This window comes from Diadema antillarum, unplaced genomic scaffold, assembly GCF_040938485.1.
Source record: "Diadema antillarum isolate AM-2024a unplaced genomic scaffold, OU_Dant_1.0 scf00000053, whole genome shotgun sequence".
NCBI lineage: Eukaryota > Metazoa > Echinodermata > Echinoidea > Diadematoida > Diadematidae > Diadema > Diadema antillarum.
Window position 1 is genome coordinate 3,163 of NW_027270942.1, and position 20,667 is coordinate 23,829.

Here is a 20,667-nt window from a genome sequence, read left to right on the forward strand (position 1 = left end):
AAATACCACGATTTAGTCATTCAATGATATATTGTGAATATTTCATTTTCTATTGGTTTTTTTAAAGAAAAAACAAACAAAAATTTCACCAAAAGTGTGCACCAGATCGCTGAATTTCAGGTCTGAAAATGCAAAATCTTCCTCGTGTGGGAGAGGGACACCCCCCCCCCCCCCATACACACCCTCCCCCCGTTAACCCGGTCGCTCCGCTCTCTCTCTCACAGATATTTCAAAAACAAAAAATGTCTTCATACTTTTAAGGTCTGATTTTCCGGCGCAAGTCATCTGACAAGCAAAAAAAAAAGCAACAACAAGAACAAAAAGTCTTCATATTTTTGCTGCCACTTTCCTCCCACTTTATATTTCATGCAAAAGAGTGGGACATCCGATCCCTGTAAAGTGTGCGTGTGGGGGGGGGGGGGCACCAAGCTTCTCTCCCCCCCCCCCCCCCCCCCCCCCCCCAGGCTGCGCCGGTCCGGTTATGGGCTTGTAATCGTGGTGATGGTGACCATCCCCCCCACTCCTCAGTACGGATTTACGCCGTTGCTACTAACATTCTTGCCTTTCTGCCACTCTGCCACTCATTCTGCCACTCAATCCACATGTATATGAAGGTGAACTTGTCCTTTAACATTTTCTGCCTTTTCTCAAAAGTAAGAGCAAATTTCATTAAGCACCCATAGTTCACAGCAACCATGATTTTGGAGTCCTGGATAAACACGTTTGCATATTGTTCACAACAAGTCAAATCATAGTATGACAACAGAAGCATATCCCCCCACCCCTTTGTCAACCTGGCAGTACCTTACATTTGATTTTTCCAAGGTGGTGCAAGTTGTGAAACACTATTGCTTTCAGAGCTTCAATCATTCAGCCATTAGTACATTGACCAAAGGAGACATGACCATATATCTCCTGTTCTCTGCTCACTCCATTGGCTACCGGTCCATTCTCGCATTACTTTCAAGATCCTACTTCTGACTTACAAAATCACATGTAATCTTGCACCCACGTATCTTCAAAACCTTGTCTCTCTTTGCTCCCCCTCTTCTGCCAGACCCCTCCGTTCATCTTCCTGTACTCTCCAATTACTTCATGGCCCACGTACAAAAACCTGTTATGGTGACCGAGCCTTCTCCTCCATTGCCCCCACTCTTTGGAATAAACTCCCTCTTCATATTCAGAATGCCTCATCTATTGAATCCTTTAAAATCCTTCTTAAGACTCATCTGTTGAACCAGTTGTATTTTTCTTTTCTTCTGGAGGCACATACAGTGAGTCATTAATTAATGTATCACTGAATCACATGTATTGTTTTTTCTTCTTCTTCTCTCGTGACTGTAATTTTGGTTTTGCATTGCCCTAATGTTATTGTGTCTTCTAGTCTTTTTGTATGAATAGCACCAGTGCGCTTAGAAACACCAGTATAAAGTGCCAAATTACAGTGGACTCGTGTCATAATGAAGTCCTCAGGACTAACGGTTTTCTTTTATTATTTTGAAATTGTGTTACATCCGAACAGTAAAGTAGGTGAAGGTACGTATATACATGTATACGATAATTTGGGGAACTGAATTTTTACTTCATTGTAATGAGAATTTCGTTAAAACCATGTTTGTTATAACAGGAGTGCACTGTATAACAACAGACTGTAACATCATCACTGCTGTACTCCACATGTAAAAAGCCTGAATTGGAATCATCATGCCCAGCATGCACAGAGTAAAGTAACTGAAAGACCAAGCTGGGGTTCATCAACCTATTAATAAAGGAATTTTAATGGCTAATGCAATGGAGGTGTTGGTACATGACAGGCTTGAGAAGTCTGAGGCATACACAGAGAGGTGTTGCCCCCCCCCCCCCCCCTTAAAATCACTGCGCAGTACAAGCTCAATTAGCAAATCATGACAGCTGTCTTTTAACATATTACATGTTTGCAAACTAATTCTGCTCCTCAAGCATGTCATTTATACTTTCAAGACTTTCAATTTAATAGAAAAAAAAAACCAAAACATTGTACGTGATGAGCTAACTTCCAGACACAAAATCCCACGAACCAATTAGAACTTCAATTACCCATCTGCATAATACCTCTAGGGAAATAAAAGAAGGAATAATGTTGGGAAACATAAGCAACAACATATATATTTATATTATTACCTTCACTTTCACTGGAGACTTATGTACTCTATAATTCACACAGATTTTGACCAAAATTCCCTGAATATATTCCCAATAATTATGTCTTGACAGACTTACAAGCTTCACAATTTTTAATTTGAGGCAAGAATCAATAACTTCCTAGGACTCACTATTCAGGCTTGGCACAAGGATAAAAATAGTGTCTTTGTGACATACCACACTACAGCAGGGATCTTACAGAATATTCTTACCTATAATTCCACACTTTATTCAAAAGAGAGATGTCACTCTGTTGAGAGCAGTGTGCAAGTAATATAAATGTGACGACCAATGATGAAAATGTCTCCATGATCATATGCTATCTGATTTTTTTCAACAGTTTTGACAGCTCAAAGGGGCTTTGGTAGCTTCTACTTAGAAAGCACATTTCAGTTCCAGACCATATCAACAAATGGTGACTTTATGGAAACACGAACACTCCCCCTCAGCACACATACACAAACACAGTAATGTATACAAGACCTTCAAACATCTTTGCAATGTTTTACCATTCAAGATATCTTTGAGGAAATCAGCTATGGATCTGGCAGACACATGGCGAGTTCATAGGCGCAACAATAAGCTCATTAAAATCTGTTCCCATCAGATACACGCCTCTTCTGCTGAAATTTAACAAAATAGACACAGCACTATAGGGCCCTCCTGGATGTTCCCACATGCAATATAATTGGAACATTGCATCTGATCTCTTCACCATGAATACCAACCAGTGAGGACACAATGTTAGCCTTGCCCATTCTGTGTGGGCGAAGAAGGGTTACGATCTCTGTCGCCCTGGAAGCATGCAGAGGTAGCCTTTAAAAAAGGGGTCCCAGTACAGTCCCAGTACACACTCCCCTCCAAACTAACCCATTGCACACCATCAAATTTGGCTATTACACACACTTTCCATAGACACCAGTCCCCAGTACAGGTGGGGCTAGCCCTTAAGGGGTTAAGATAGAGAGAGAGAGATAGAGATAGACATGGGAGGTGAGGTTGTCTGCGAGGAGACATCATAGACCCTTGTTGAAGTAGACATACTCAATTCCTCCACCTCGCTTGGCGATCTCCTCTTGTAGGTTCGTCTCCAAACTGCTCACAGCAAGGGAGCTAGAAATGGTAGCAAGATGAGAACATTCACAACACATTACAAAATCTGTCACCTTCCTTCCGCTGGTTCTCAAAACAACTTCAATTCCAATTCAAGAACGATATTTGATGGTTAACTCTTTATGTGCCATGTTCGCACGTCCGACTCAGTCGACGGCGTGCCAACTTCGCATATTCTGCTCAACAAACAAAGCCGCCAAAACCGATCAATAAATCGCTAATCCCGCGGTACAATCAAGCGTTTCTCGCGCTTTTGTTCCTCTAACATACCGGCTTGCATTCTATGTGGTGAATGACTATCAAGCGGTGTTCCCAACTAGATTTTGCATGCACACTCTAAGTTTCTGTCACTATTTTATGTGCAAAAGTAATTCTTTTACAGTAATGTAGCAACTGGTAATTCAAAAGAAAAATTGAAAATAGAATTGTTATACATTGTATATGAAAGCAATAATGTTTGGCATTCCTCTTTAACTTTGCTCACTATTATGTCCAGCTCAACAGAAATTTGTAGAAGTTATACAGATTGGAAAAACAAAATTCTTTCTCTAAGCATGACTATCTTCGTGTCTCAGAATAACATGGCACACAGGGGGTTTCCACCATGGCACATAAAGAGTTAAAAGCAAATAAGCATATAAGCAAATCCAGGTAATATAGAGCAGAACTATAGTCTTAAAATTGGCCAACAAGACCTACATATCAACATTATTTCATATCGACTGAGTTACAAATTTTCTTTTGTATATCTTTGCACTCATCTTTAAAAGATGATTGATCACATAAAAAAAAAAAATGATGCCATTTGCTTAGTACTAGCATTGATAATACACAATGTTCAAAGAATCGATTTCACTCTGGACATTACCAACATACATTTGTTTGAAGTGAAAGCCATCATACAAACATTTTGAATACTGACCTCTTCTGTGGAAACAATGCACAGCACATTGGTGTTGCAAAGGCCAGCCTGTCAATAGGAAGGAAAGGAATGTCTGTAGATAATAGCATGTTTAAATTTTCATTCTTTAAACTTCATACTCTGTTACAAAAAGCCAGCTTGTCGTATAATTGGAAAATGACTTTTGAAAAACCACAAGTACATGAACACTGGGTACCTTAATCGTAGGTAAGAAATGTCTGGTCCATCCACTAGACTATCTTGAGGAGATGTTCTGAAACAGCATACAATGGTCATTACCTCTAGACCAAATCCATTTTCATCTATTGTACGTACAAGTGGGCCATTTGGCACAAGTGATTTTCTCAACTGGGCTCAATATCAGTGAATTTCAATCATTCATAAGTTTGTTTTGAAGAGCATTGACATGTAAATGTCACAATACATTTGTACCTCCCTAAACTATTTCCGTGCTTCTACTGCTGCACCTGTTCAAAAGAGCACTCTGTAAAAATTTCATGTTTACACTAAACAGCAAGACTACCTGACATTTTCATGTCTTTATGGCATGGATGCATGCAAGTCAAGCTCAGAGCTAGCCTTTGTCAAAGACCCTTTTGCTATAGTGATTGCATGAGGAGCAAGATATAAGGTCATTATGTACAACAAGTCAAGCCACCAGCTGAATTCAAGATCTAGAGAGAGAACTTTTTGAGATCAGTTAAAATCTTCATTATGCTACCACAGCTTGGCAGCAAAAGTCACTTAGCTAATCAGCAGTGTCCTATGACAAAGCTCAGGCAGGCACATTTTGGACTGGCAGCTGATTGGCCAAATCGAACAATTTCATTGGTCAAAATGACGAACTGAATAACTGAATAACCGATGAATTAGAGACACAATACAGCTTTGTTGTCAGTTTTGGATCTCTATTACTCTATTGCTCTTCACAAACAACTGTCAATGTGTGACAGCAGCATGAGGTCCTTTATAAAAAAACAAACATTACCTCACGGCTGGCTCCAATCCTCTTGATATGTTGACATTGTTTGAAGCATGCCATGCCTTATCTATTTGCCAGTCAATAATGTTTTATAGCAGTGGTGGCTGCTGTCAAAGGCACCTTCAATAAGCCTTCTATAAAGTCATATTTTACCCACCCATTGTACGGTATGATCTCTTAAACTATGGAAACATAGTAGCTGTCATGCTTAATACTCATGGTAAACATTTAGAGAGCATGGTAGCTTGTCATTGATATCAGAATTATCGTCATAAGCATCAAGACATTGCCCACATCTCTCTCTGTCTAGTTCTCTGTCTCTCTCATTCTTTGATGCAATAATGTTCTCTTCAAATTTTCCCAATGTGAACTCGTTCCTTACGTTTACGTTCCTGGTACACCAAGTTCCCAAAATGTAGACAGGAGTGCTTGCTTTCGTGGCCTAAATTCATGTTAATTTGTGTTATGCTGTCCAGAAAAACGGCTTTAATAGAAAGATTAGAATCTCTTCTATGAACGTCTGCTTTCTTTCTGTACAAAAACTGCAGGTATCACAGTAGAACGTAACTGCCTTTTCTCCAATGTAGTGTGCGACTGTTCTCTGTAAAACTTGTATAGAGATGTACAAAGCAATCAAGGTCGAGCTCAGTAGATATTTCATTCGCTATCCATATTCAATTGCATCTTTTGTGTACAATAAAAGACTTTGTGAGTCCATCAGCACACGCTCTATTCATACTTTGCGCCCGATCGATATTTCCATTGTTCGATGGCACATGTAGTTAACCGTGGAAAGGGGGTACATGTACCGCTTGACTGCTTTCTCACAGGTGGCTTACCACCCTGTCTGTTCTTTGTCGCTCTGCAAAAATAATCTTGTTTGGGGGCATTGAAGGCTCTTGGAGAATTGCAGGAGGAATAGGTTTAATACTTACAAGAGTCCGACCAGCGACACTTGGATGGGTGCATTGAGGAAGGGGTAGCGCTTAAGGAGAGTTCCCTTGTCAAGGCGATTCATGATTATGGCTGGTATAACTGCAAGGAGAATATTAATACGGCTGGTCACCTCATGATCATCTACATTTACCAATGTTAGAAAAAAAATGGCAAATTTTATTTCTTCTCCCTCATTCTTTCATGGAATTTTCAAGAATGTTAACCAGGGGCACTCTACCAAGGCTGCTGAACATCAACATATCAAAATCAAGATGACTACAATATTAAGCTCTCAGGGAGATAAATGCTTGCTACATGTGTCTCACTACATCATAACAATGTCTAAACTAGAAAAGTACTCTTGAGAGTGCAGACCTCCACCAAGCAGCTAATTATTACCATTTAATCTTGTTCTTCCATGAGATTAGTGATTTCCACTTATCGTAATGCATGCCGAAAAATGGCCTAATTTCCAAACATAAAAGTCTTTTGTTTCACGTCATCAGCTTCCAGCAGCGCGCCGCCTCGCCCACGCAGAGACTGAGCTTTAGTGCGCGTATGCAAACTTCAAAATTATATGAGCAGCTTGAACTCCAAAGTTCATTAACCCTATCTGCCAAAAGATTAAAAAATCCTTCAAAAATCCATAAAAATTCCTGGATCACTACCAAAATCAAATCATTTGTTCCTCGTGTCACTATCAACTTTTCCTGCAAGTTTCATTCAAATCTGTTCACAACTTTTTGAGTTATTTTGCACACAGACAGACAAACAAACAAAATAGCAAACATACAATGTACAAATGCCGATGAAAATATACTCACTTTCCTTGGCAGAGGTAATAAGGAAGGTTTTCACATCCTTTTGTGGGGACTCAATAAAATTGTTCATTTTTTCCAGAAAGCCTCCTGCACAATCAGGGAGACTTGGAAGGTCTGCTTTATGGGTAATCTTAGTCAGTCCAAACACTACAAGAGCAAATTTTAGACTCCTAACCCAGTAGTTCTTATCACTTATCAGTGAACATCTGTCCAGTTCTCAGGCTTATTTGTGTTTATATATTGTGAATGGCAGTGCCTTAAGTTCCGTATAGTAGTTGTACCTATATTCCTCTAGATAAAAAAAAAGAAGAAAAAGGGAAGCAGCTTAACATACAACCTGATTACTTCAATAAAATGCACTGTTCGTGGATAACCCCCTCCCCCCCCCCCCCCCCCCCCCCCCCCCCCCCCGGCAATCTTGGAGACAAAATGAAAGAGCAGTTTACTGTCATGTTAAAAGATGTGCTGAGAACTGTGACATTTTCTTAATTATCCAATGACACAGAATTTAGATGCATTATACACAGAACTGCCTTTTGGCTACTGAGAAATGGAATAACTTATCAAGGACGGAGAATTTATGTAGCATTGGGAATTTGTGGGAATTTACCACACAGTTCATAGGTTACCTACTCTCCCTCTACTAGTGAGAAATTAAGGAGTTCACGTAGCACACTGTTCTTAGAAAACCCACATAAACATTGACATGATAGTACACACAGCCTGCAATGCATAGAACAATAGCGACATCAGCCATAGAATTTGTCAACCTAAAAAAACACTGACTCTGTGCATCCAAAGATAACCCCCCCCCCCAAGAAAAAAAGAGAAAACCATAGCAACAAACGACCAGAGCAGGAACATGGAATGTCTTATTCCAAACTCCTAGCTATCCACTTCATTTCATTCATTTCATTTCATTCATTTCATTTCATTCATTTCATTCACCATTACAGCTTTTCACTGTCATCTCTTTTCTCACAATGTTTGCTCACTTGTTTGTTTGTTTGTTTGGTTATTTGGTCATTTATTTTAGTTACACATTTTTTTTTTTTTTTGAGCGGTGGGGAGTTATAAAACTCTATATATATTGATAGAAATATACAGGAGAGTCAGCATGTGTCACCTTTGCAACAAAGAAAGATAGATGAGATCTCACAATTCTGTACATTGATGAAACATTATTACCTTAAAAAAAGAGAGAGAGAGAGAGAGATAAAAAAAAGTCAATTGAGTGTTGAGGGCACTCACCCATTCCCGGCATCGCCATGAAAATTCTCGAAATGACCACCTGGGGGATGGCACTCTTGGCTGCGTTCTTGGAGTTGCCGATGCGGTTGCCGTTCTCGTCAAAGACGGGGATACCATTGACGAGCTCCTCACTCCTCATCATGGGTATGTTGATGCAGTTTGCAGCAGCCACCGCCGCAAAGGGTACAAACCGTCCCACCAGAGGCGGGGCAGACTGGCCCACAAAAGGTCAAAAGGGACATGGAAAAGGGATATCATTGAGGCACCTGTAAACCTCAGGCAATGTTTTTATACCCTCCTTTTAAGGGACCTACATGAAGGAAACTATGACTGGGGAAGCAGAATTCCGCTCTTGGCATCATTATATTCTTAATGTGGGAAAAAAAAACAACATAACAAAACAAATTATTTTGTGCTTGTGTCAGAGCTCTGAGACTTTTTATCTTGGCTATCAAAGTGATGATATTTACAGAATTGACATGGACACTTGATGTTTGTGAGTTCATGCGCAAGCAGCCAATATGATATGAAAGAACTGTTCACCAGTTCCTATCAAATCTCATAATTAGTCTGTAAACATGCAAAGAACAAATATCCTTAGGTGTAGATAACACAGAGATGTTCAAAAACAAGATTAGATAATTGTCATGAGCCAGAGCTCATGAGGTCCAAAAATATTGCAAATTTCAAGCCTCATCTTCTCCCTGCCCAAGGGATCATAAAGCTACCCCCCCCCCCCCCCCATTAAGGAATCTTTCCATATCTTCTTCTGTATCTATAGCCAAAGGTCATAGACAAGTTTTGTCCTATGGGTTAGAACACAAAAATATTGGAATAAGAAATTTTTTGTGCTTACATACGTAATACATACAAAAATGGCTACAAATTAAGTGCAGTGTAGCACCAAAATTCATACAGACCGAGTTTCATGAAGTGAATATAGGCCAAAGATCGTCACATCTCACCTTGACAATACTGTTCAGCCCTACTGCTGTCACTACGGCTCCTGTCGTGGCAAGCACATAAGACTTTCCAAGCTGGCTACATGAGAATGAAAATACAAAACTGTTAAATTTCATTGTCTATAGTGATACACTTAACTTACGTTCTTTAAAATGCAGAGACCATTTTTCGGTCAATCAATATGAGTAAACATGTCTTTAACAAATGCCATATTATTATTCAATTTGCTACTCTTGTTGTCATTGTAACATGGAACCTATTGCATTTATATGATTGCTGCATTCATTACAATATTTCTACCATATCATGAAAATCCAAATCCAAATCTTACGAAATCAGAAGTGACTGACTACTACATTGGCAAATTCTATAACCTATAGCAAAGCCTTTAGTATAAACAGGCCCCGGCTTGAGTCTCAGCATTAAGCAGTGACAACTGGAGAAAGAATTCTGAACTGCAACGAAAGCCCACATACTACTCCAGGGTTTAATTCCTTGACAAGCATACACATCTCTTATAAGCATTTTGCTTCAACAGTGTTAATTTCTAATTCTTGAATATCTTAGCAAAGGAATGATCCTTCTTTTATCTAAATTTAAGTTGGAAAGCATAAAATTAAACAAAACCAGACATCTCTTTCATTCTTGTACACCCATTTTTTCCATTTAACATCTCTTCTCCATTCACCACTCATACTGCCCATGGAAATGTAAAATGATAACCTGACAGGAACTTTTCCAAACAATGCTGACCAATAACTGAGAAAAGCCATCCCAAAGTTGTTTTGAACAGTCAGCATTAGTTTCACTTTTGCATGCCACAGATAGAGAAAATCATGTTGGCAGTCACATCCATCAGTAGCTGCACTGCAAACATTGACAGAGTCTACAGTCTACTTTGATCAGATCAAAGTCACTAACAACATCCACTATTTTGTGCTTCTTTGCTCCCAACCCACAATGCACAACTGTTCAAATATTTGATATGTTTTAGTTATATCACATTTCAATAACATCCCCTGTTGTCCCAGAGCCCTAATCCTCCCGCCCCCCAACCATAACCCTTTTCATCGTATGCACAGATGCTGGTAGGCGGTAGCATGCCCATGGGTTTTGCAGTGCACTCAAATGTGCACAGTGCTTGCATTTCGTAGGACTCTTGAAATGCTCAAGGCTTGTCTGAGGTTCTCCTGAGGTATAACAAATATAACAGTCTGTGATATACCCCACAACCTGTATTCTTCCAATTTAATGAAGCTGTTTGAGAAAAAGCAAACAAACATATCAAATGGACTGATTATTGTCATTTTAATAGAAGGGTTAGTACATGCCCAAGAGGTAAACTCGAAACAATATAGTTGCATATTTCATAAACAAATGGGTCTGGTTGAATTGAAAAAAAAACCCACAAAAAACTAACAACAACAAAAGCTGGTTTCAATAAAAAAAAAACAACAACATGTTTCAGCAACAGACAAGATTGTTTACATCACCCAACTCACTCTACGTACCAGTTTTCTTGGCTGCTTTACTGTCTACAACATTATAAGGGTGAAGAGGTGATGGGTGATTCTTTTTTCCCTATAATCTACGCAAACATTCATGCTGTTGCCATGACATTGAGAAACTTAGATAGCATGCTTTCCACTCACGAGACAGGGATTGGTTTGTCTCCACTGCGATTTGTGTAGTTGACGGCTGCATTGAAGGACTGGTTTATCCACTGCCAGAATAACACTGCTGGTGTTGTCCTAATGACCACAAAAAAGAATGACACATGGAAGGAACAAACTAAATATACACAACACTAGTCAGTTCTATACAAACAATGTTCAATATATGTGTTTCCTTTTTAAATCAATGGTTTAAAATAACACAAAGCAAATCATCTTGACATGACATAGGGAAAGAAAAAAATTTGATAAAGCAACACTAATCAGTTCCATAATAATTCTTTCCATTTTAAATCGATGATTTACAGCAATGCAAAATCATTGATATGAATCTTAGTTTGCTCGGAAACTGCTCTGCAAGAACACTTCTCTCTTCTGTCAGAATCCCATTTCCTTTGCTCATTTTTCCGCTAATAAAATTTTCTTTAAACAGAAAACAAGAGACCCGCGGGCCACGCGCTCACCCGAGTATCGCAATTTCACCTTCCATGCATTCTTGCACACTTTTACCTGAGAACATTGGACATTTTAGGTCTGCATATGGATCCCCCCCCCCCTCAACTCGGGGGGGGGGGGGGGGGGGGGCAGCCCTGGATCTGCAATTAACAAACTTGGAACTAAAGTCATCAATGTACAAACTCATGATATTAACTTTGCTTTATCATTTCTGGTTCTAGAGCAGAAGATTTTAAATATTCCTTAATGTGGGGGGAGGGGTGGGCCCCCTAGGGGCCCCCCAAGAGGGACATGGTGCCCATTTGAAGGAATTGAGATTCTATCCCCCTAGGGATGCTACCTGCTAAGTTTGGTCAAAATTCATCATGAGGTTTTCAAGAAGAAGATGAACATGTACAATTCAGGCTCCATTACAACTGTAGGACTTCTTCCCATCCCTCTCCTGGATCCCCAAGGGGGGGGGGGGGGGGGGGGGGCACCCCTGATTCCGCCATGAACAAACTTGAAACTATGTGTGTCATCAATGTACTAACTCATAGTATCATCCAAGCCCTATCACTTCTGGTTCTAGAGAAGATTTTTAAAGGTTCCTTAATTTTAGGGGGTTTGGGCCCCCTGGGGACCCCCCAGGTAGGCCATGGTGCCCATTTGAACAAATTGAGATCCTGTCCCCCTAGGGATGCTAACTACCAAGTTTGGTGAAAATCAGACATGGCGATCTCAAAGTGAAGATGAAAATGTACAATTTAGGCCCCATTAGAACCCCTCCCCACCCCCCTCCCCTGGGTCCCAAGGGGGGCACCCCTGATTCCCCCATGAACAAACTTGAAACTACAGTCTTCAATGTACTTACTCATAGTATCATTTAAGCCCTATCACTTCTGGTTCTAGAGAAGAAGATTTTTAAAGATTCCTTAATTTTAGGGTGTTTGGGCCCCCCTGGGGCCCCCCAGGTGGGCCATGGTGCCCATTTGAACAAATTGAGATCCTATCCCCCTAGGGATGCTACCTGCCAAGTTTGGTGAAAATCGGTCATGGGGTTCTCAAGAAGACGATGAAAATGTAAAAAGTTTACGCACGACGGACGACGGACGACGGACGACGCACGCCGGACGCCGGACGAAGAGCGATCGCAATAGCTCACTTGAGCCCTTGGCTCGGGTGAGCTAAAAACCCCAACTGTAATGAACTGTTCAGTGGTAACTTGTTACTGTACACCTTTATCATGTCAAGAAGAAGAAGAAGAATGTCCTGCAATGTATGTCAATACATTTATATAATATTTTTTTTTTTCACTCTTAAAGAAGACACAAACAACTAGATTAAATGGACATTCCAGGCGATTTTCATAATTTCACATCGTGGTTCTTGAGCAGAGAAACAATACTTTGAAAAACCTTAAACGAATTACACTGAACAAGGATGATGACATAGGAGGTTCACATATATTCCAGAAATGTAGCAGTGCAATTCCATTACAATACTGCTTGCTTCCGAGTTCACCTGTTTATAATCTATGCATGCCTTCTTCTTTTGTTCTGCTTCCAAGAGCCCCAAGTCATGCAATCTAATGGAACCTGCCATGTCATCATCCTTGTTCATGACAATTTGTTATAAATTTCGAAAATATTCTTATTTTTCATCCCAATTATCATAAATACTGAAACTCTGTCCTCAGTATAACTAATTTATAGTGGTTCAATTGTAAAAATATGAAAATCATCTGGAGGTCTCCTTTAAGGTTTTTGCAAGAAGTAAGTCTAGAAGAGATTCATGAACTCATCTGACATCTCTTCATGCTGCCCACTCAATTTGTCAATATTTCAGCACCAGTAGCCTGAAATATTCCCGGCCCAAATAACGGAACATTTGTCTTTGGCATTTAGAAATCTAGTAGGGATTTCATAGTACAAGAGAACTGAAAAAGATTATTGGGTACATGTATATTCATCAGTAAAAGCACAAGAGCAGATTTGCTTAACCAGTTGAGGACGAGTCCCGAGTATACTCGGGCAAGGGTCTATGGGAAATGTGTGTTGTAGCAAAATCAAACCGTCCTCAACGGGTTAAAGGAACTGTACAGTGCTGGTAGAGATGAGGATTCAGCTTGTTTAGAAACCACTCTATGAAATGTTAAAGAGTATACAATTCTAATGGGAATTAAAAATTGATTTGATGAAAATCGGTTTTGAAATGATCTGAGATATATCTAAAAACAAGGCAAAACAAAGAGATCCTAACAAAAGCTGTGGCCTGCCAATTTCATTAGGATTGCTTTTTTGGATATCTCAGCCATTTCAAGGCCAATTTTCACAAAATGAATGTTGAATCCTCCTTGAAATAAAATGCTCTTTCAGATTTTATAAGAGGTTTCTCATTATCTCACCACACAAAAATGTTAAACCTGGATCTTCACCTCAACCAGTACTGTACAGGCCCTTAAATTGTGCACATAATCTACTTTGTATGTACACAAGTAAACAGAGCCACACAACAAAGATGGCAATTCAGAGCATACAAAGTGCAGGTGGATTCTTACTTGTAGAACGTCATCATGCAACCAGTGATCGTCATGTTCATGGGAACTTGGGCAGACATCCGGCCAATCAGAAGCATCTTCTCTCCTGTGTCCGGGTGGAACGCCGAGTCGTACTGGTACTTGGCCTCCCACACTTCCTCATCGGTCACTCCTGGAGGCTCTTGTCCAGCCCTGGGTGATGCAGAATGGACATGGTTATGTCGTGTAAAACAACAACACTAACAAATAAAAAGAGATACTGATGTGGTCAAGGATTTTTGATTTCTTGTAAAGTCAATGTGAAAGGACAATGTAGATGCCCTGCTTAGATCCTCTTTTACAATGCATACACATGTGCAAGATTATGACACAGCGGCCTGGTCTTGGCAAAATCATAAACATAGCCCTTTTTTAAAATAAATTGTCACCATAAAATCAATGGAACTTTTAACTGGAAAGAGTTTATAAATTGTCACCATAAAATCAAATGGAACTTTTCAGTGGAAAGAGACAACATTTACAAATTTTTACTCTTCTGCATCCTCACTTTCATTTGCAGTCATTAAATGTCCTTGACTGCATTTACGAACATACATGACTTCAGATTACACTCATAAAGTCACATCACACTTTTGGAAAATGAGAAATATGACCCACAGAATGACTCCCATATATTATCCTTCAAGTATGGTATGAACCATTCATTAAACAATTAGGTTGCTATGAAAACTCCACATTACAGTGCTACAATTGTAGCTAACAAAAAATGTGAAGGGGAGAAATGAATATGAGCCAAAGCAAACTCAGTAGATAGGATCCAATGTACAGTTGTAACAAAACAAATTTTCTTATAAAATAGGCTGTTGGTGCATTATCATATTTGTATTTCTGTGTCATTGCCATTGATAACTTCTAAGTACTATAACTATAAACAATAGTGCCATGATGACATCTATTTACTTACTTACATCGTCGTCAAGTACACCCACATATTTCAGTGACTTACTTGTACAGATTGACCAGCTTCTTGGCTTCTTCAAGTTGTGAGTTGGTAAGCAGGAGGTTGAGTGGATTTGTGACAGTAAAGAAGTGGCTGGCTCTACCCATATAGGTACTCTGGTCCCATTTTGGAAGGTCAAGGTTCAACCTTGGTTTGGTAACCTTGGTTACCTCATCTGCTGCTGCTGCTCCATCCATAAACTGCCCTGGGTCAGCCATACTAGGTGTCTAGACCCTAGATACAATTCCTGCTTGAACAGCATTTAGAAGAAAAAATACATACTGAAGCCATGAATAAACGGCAAAGTTATGCTTGCTTAGAGTTTCAATATGTAATAATGGTACTGACTACAAAATTAAGTTCTCCGCTTCTGGAACGATAAAGGATCTCAAACTCCACCCACTTCCTGAATGTCATAAACTCATTAGACTATCAACATTCTGTAGATCAACACGGCTACATTGACAGCAACTAGTCCATTTGTGGTAAAGCTGGAGAATCATACCCAGTCCAACTTGGCACCAAGACTGGCAAAACTATACTACATTTAATGTGATCAGCCCAAGGTAAAGATACCATCCTGATATTCTGTTCTAAACAGCATTTCAGCATAGAACAACAACAACAACAACAAAAGGGAATGCACTGTGGAGCGATAAAACAGATCTAAAAGTCATAGGCCCTAGGCTTAAAGCAAAGGACTTATTGACCGAAAGATCAGTCTGTATCTGGTCACCAGGGATATGTTCCGCGGAGACTGCGTCTGGCTTCACGGATCCCCTCCTATCCTCCTCCAGAGGATCAGAGCGATAACATCAAAAAAATAAAAGACTCGTCCAGACGGATTGATCTTTCTGTCTAAGGCCCTTACAGTGCATGATTGCCTAAGAGGTGTTTGCACATCATTCCAGTAAAGTTCTGGCAAGGGTACACGTATGCTCCAGTCTAGACAGAAAAATCTGTCTGTCCGGTTTTTCAGCCTTATTATTTTCTGACATTAACAGCTCTTCTCTGTACATCTATCTACATTGTACAAGGGGATTCTGTGAAGCCAGACAGTCTCCGCGGAACATATCCCCGATCCCGACAAGATACAGACCAAACTTTTGATTAAGCTCCAGTCTATATAGGGGCTTTCTAGGGCCTAAATAACATTAGTCTTGACAGGAACTTGAGGAAGATCAGTCTGTATATTCATTGTCAGGGATATGTTCCGCGGAGACTGCATCTGGCTTCTCAGAATCCCGAGAGCCATAAATGTCAAAAAAACAACAACAAAATGATAAAAACAAAAAACTCCTCCGGACAGCCGGATTTTTCTGTCTAACATTAGACTAGTCTACGTAGTCTACCGTCACCCGGTGCACCCCGTTAACTGCGTTGTGATTAGCTGAATTGCACATCACACATTACAAAAGTGCTGAGTGATATGTGGATACTCCAGTCTATCCAGAGTTCATATTAAATCGTAAAGTTACTAGTACTCAGTCTTGATCCAGATACGAATAGCAGAGAATATGTGGTGTCAGTGTACAGGCCAGGCCATTCAACTGTGTTCAAAGTAACTTGTTAGAGCTAATCCCTAATGGTTAGGTCTTTAACGATTAGGCCGACAGTCTACTCGCGCAATTTCCAACGTGTGGGACTGACATGATTATCCTGCCCGTTTAGAGGGCCCAGCAATGCTGCTACTGTGCTAGTGCGCAGAGACTCATACAACGCCTGCCCTTAGCATTACTTAGCTGGTACCGTCATTTTCGATTAGATTCTACCGGCATCAGTCAGTCTTCCCTGCTTACCGATGTCGATGGCGGCAGTTATGAGTGAATATGACGACGTCTGTCCGTCTCGTCAGTTACTGGAATGACGTTGTTCACATTCGTGTCCATATACCGGCGCCACCGGTACGTACAATGTACTGTACGTATGTGTGGGTATTGTATTTCAACCGTGACAGACTATTACGATTAGACAGGTACCGGTACAGAGTGGCGTTAGTGGACCATGGCCAACACCGCACCACCTTCGACCGGTTTGCTGTCAAAATACTGTAAACGCAAAGCAAGGTTCACATACCTCTATCTTCCTTTTCTTTTTTTCTTTTTTAAGTGGGGGGGGGGGGGGGGGGGGGGCAACGACAGAACAGTGAGCACTGACAGGTGACAGGATAGCAGTCAGGAAATGTTTTGTTTTCTCTTTTCTTTTCTGTTGCCAATGAGACCTCGTTGAAAATGTGTGTCAGTGAAAATGGCAGTCGATTAGGACTAATAGGAGCAGGGCCGTATGGAAGAAGAGAAAGCTAGAGCAATCAAAGGGTCCATTTTATTTAGATGAAGGAAGGAGAGGGTGAAAGAGAGAGAGGGAAAGGAAGAGGAGTGGGAGGAGGAGGAAGGGTAGAGGAGGCCTAAACAGGGAGGAAAAGGAGGAGGAAATGAGAGAAAGGAAAAGGACAGAAGAATTACTGGAGGAAGAAAATTGTGTTTCTGTTTATCTGTTCATCCTCAAGTGTTGTGGATGTATAGGTCAGCGAACCACTAGGATACAGGCCCGTAGCCAGGGGGGGTGCGTCGGGTGCGTACGCACCCCCCCAAATTCTGAAAGGTCCACTTTTTCATAATAACGGTTTTTAGCAATTCTCAAGATAACAATCCAAATAAATATAAAGACACATTATATGCTACGTAAATGTGGAAGAGTACGTTTAACAATGTTAAAACTAATTGTACGAAACCCTTTTGTTTATGTATGAACCATCGGATCGTCCCCATGCACACAAACACAAATGTTATGTATCAATTTGTGCGAGCTATTATTATATTGGCACTGCATGCCATGGCCCTTGGCGCGTGTGACCGGTGTTTTTTTTTTCCACTGGCCGCCCGAGTACGTGCGATTCGTGGATGACATTGAGGTTGACACTTGCATTTTTTCACAGGAACAGAGGTAAGTGGATGAAAATCTAATAGCCTCAAGTTTACATATATGATAAAAATTAAAGAAATTTCCTCGAAATTACTATAATCGAAAACCTGAGACATTTTATATCTACGTCTCACAAAGATATAGTACATGTATATATAAGTACATGTTGGCATGATAATGCCTGGGGATAGATTATTATGTCAACTATTTTCCATTATGAATGCATGCTCCAATCAAATTGTGAAAAGGTGGTCATGAATTAGCATTTCTTACGAACGATCAGGATAGACAAAACAAAATGAAAGGCCTGTCTTACTCCAGTTCTCTATTAGTTATACATTTTCTCATGTTGTGACAGTTCGATTGGTTCTCATTTTGAAGTGAGCCAAAACCTAAGAACATTCTCACTTATAATTTCCAAAGAGTATTGTGCAGGCACGCAAACTCAATTTAGTTGTATTTCATTTAAATGTAATGGGTAAGAGGGTATGAGAGAGAATGCTGAGCTATGAAGTAAAATGGTAAAGTAAAAAGTTTGTCAGATATTATTACAAAAGCCTGAATATTGCAAGAGCTCCGGAGTAAAAACAGTCAGGGAAAAACCCTATATTATGTATGATAACATTGTGAGAGCGTTAGACTGCATTGTGACGCGTCGTTATTTAATTTACATTCTTTATTCATATTTTTCATAAAAAACACAGGTAATGAGCCGGATTGGGTTTAAATTCTCACTTACAGCTTTGTAGAAGTCTGAGTCAACAGTATCACACAGTACTTCCAGACGTATTAGTACAAACGATTTCTTGAGCCTGCACCGTTTCAGGCTCTGTTCTGGATACGGCGGTAGAAACTCATTCTTTTTTGTTGTTTATTTTATCATTATTTACTAATCTCTTTTCTAACTTACAGGTAGCGGATTTCTTTGCAGGCCAAATTCGGAAATGTACTGTTGATTATTACTTATACATTTTCTCATGTTGTGACAGTTCTATTGGTTCTCATTTTAAAGTGAGCCAAAACCTAAGAACATTCTCACTTATAATTTCCAAAGAGTATTATGCAGGCACGCAAACTCATTTTAGTTGTATTTCATTTAAATGTAATGGGTAAGAGGGTATGAGAGAGAATGGAAAGTGCTGAGCTAAGAAGTAAAATGGTAAAGTAAAAAGTTTGTCAGATAGTATTACAAAAGAAACTCATTCTTTTTGGTTTGTTTATTTTATCATTATTTACTTATCTCTCTTCTAACTTAAAGGTAGTGGATCTCTTTGCAGCCCAAATTCGAAAATGCCTAGAGACAGCTAGTAACCAAATATGCTACTATAATTTAATAAATAAGAAATAACCATTCCAGTATGTATCTTAGTGTGCACAGTAAGACAGATCAAATCAAATAGGAAAACATCTGAGCACTAAGCCTGAGGTCTGAATTTGCACTCAACTTCTTCCAATGGCTAACGGATGTTTAATTTTTGAATTTCACTGACCTCCAAATTTCACAAAGAAAACCTTCTTAGCATGATGGTTAATATGACATTTGACTGATATTGGAGATGTTTGCGAATCGGATCTACTACCTTTAATATTATTAAATCTAAAATGATCATTTGAAAGTTCGGAAATGCTGGAAATATCCTACCACAAGGAGGCAAAATATAAATGGTTCACATTTACAATTCATTTTGTTTTGAAAATTTTCTTATTTATTTTCGTTTTTGACAAACTCGCATACCAACGGCTGATATACTGTATAGTAAAGTGAATGTTTCATCTTCCAAACAGCATCCAATGGGATGGAAAACTCCAACTGAAAGGTGGACACCGTGACCATACTCGCTAAAGAAAACGCGTAATAGGGGTCGTTTTTTCTCACGGATTAGATGGAAAGTGTGATGTACGAGCGTATATAATCAAAGGGTATCAAAAAGGCCGAAATTTGGGAAAATGGTATATTGTTCAATCATGATGAAGTACTTCTTTAGGGTGCAGGAAACATTTAAGGAATACTTGTTTTTAAGGCCCGAAAAAATCATATGATCATTACTCGTTTAGGGGCCATTTTGAAAGTCCATGTATGAGCATGGTGTCCACCTTTTAATTGTCGCTACCCCTCCCGGGACAGTATCAAAGGACCGTTTTGTTAATTAACGCAATCCCCCCTTACTTTAAAAATCCTGGCTTCAGGCCTGCTAACGCGGGTATACAATAGAAAAAATAAAAGTTAAAACAACACCAGGAAAATCACTATTCTCAATTTTGCGGCGCGCTACGCGCGCAGAGTCTCGAACACAATTAGACTTTGCAACTTCCTGGCAAAATGAGTTTTTACTATTTCCTAGATGAAATACCGTAACGCGATTGCATGCAACAGACAAAAATACAAATTTCCTCGAGACTTTAAAACGTCATTAAAACAGTCAAAATTCACAATTTGCGGCGCGCTTCGCGCGCAAATTCTTATACAACTTTTGTAGTTCGGTCGTCCAAAGAATATATATATATATATATATATATGTAATTGTGTGTGTGTGTGTGTGTGTGTGTGTGTGTGTGTGTGATCATTGGTATTGGTACCGAAGGTCCGTTTTTTTAGTGACCGCACCCCCCTTGAAAAATCCTGGCTACGGGCCTGGGATATGAAATCAAACCATAGACCTGTTTTTTTTTTCCTTTTTAAATCTGTGTTTTCTATAGCTCTTCTGAATATACTGTTGAGAAGGTTAGTAAGTATTAAGGTTCTATTTTTAGAGTACTTGGCTTGTATAGTGAGTCGAATCTCATTAGTTTGTGAAGTGACGGATACCGATATATATCAATTAGATATTCTTTCAACAGAATGAGAACTGTAGAAGAGCGGAAACACGTAACGTCTGACTGAGGGAATGTCAAAAGACTGGGATTTTCTCATATCGGACATAACTGAAAA

The 20,667-nt window shown here is 39.7% G+C and overlaps 1 protein-coding gene across 1 annotated transcript; it reads right to left on the reverse strand.

Annotated features, from left to right (window-relative positions):
* Nucleotides 1-2,789: 2,789 nt before the first annotated feature.
* LOC139715631 (sideroflexin-1-like) lies at nucleotides 2,790-16,745 on the reverse strand. Its single transcript, XM_071627187.1, has 9 exons — nucleotides 16,616-16,745; nucleotides 14,823-15,063; nucleotides 13,838-14,008; nucleotides 10,822-10,920; nucleotides 9,172-9,247; nucleotides 8,207-8,420; nucleotides 6,134-6,233; nucleotides 4,217-4,264; nucleotides 2,790-3,294 (listed from the first exon to the last, which is right to left on the reverse strand). The coding sequence occupies exons 2-9, from the start codon at nucleotides 15,032-15,034 to the stop codon at nucleotides 3,198-3,200; spliced, it is 1,017 nt and encodes a 338-aa protein (XP_071483288.1). The 5' UTR covers nucleotides 15,035-15,063; nucleotides 16,616-16,745; the 3' UTR covers nucleotides 2,790-3,197.
* Nucleotides 16,746-20,667: the final 3,922 nt, after the last annotated feature.

Coding starts and splice junctions, on each gene's coding strand:
- LOC139715631 (XM_071627187.1), bottom strand. CDS start 15,034: ATGGCTGACCCAGGGCAGTTTATGGATGGAGCAGCAGCAGCAGATGAG. Junction 6,234..8,206: donor CATGGCGATGCCGGGAATGG/GTGAGTGCCCTC, acceptor TTCTCCTTGCAG/TTATACCAGCCATAATCATG. Junction 3,295..4,216: donor GCATTGTTTCCACAGAAGAG/GTCAGTATTCAA, acceptor TACCATTTCTAG/CTCCCTTGCTGTGAGCAGTT.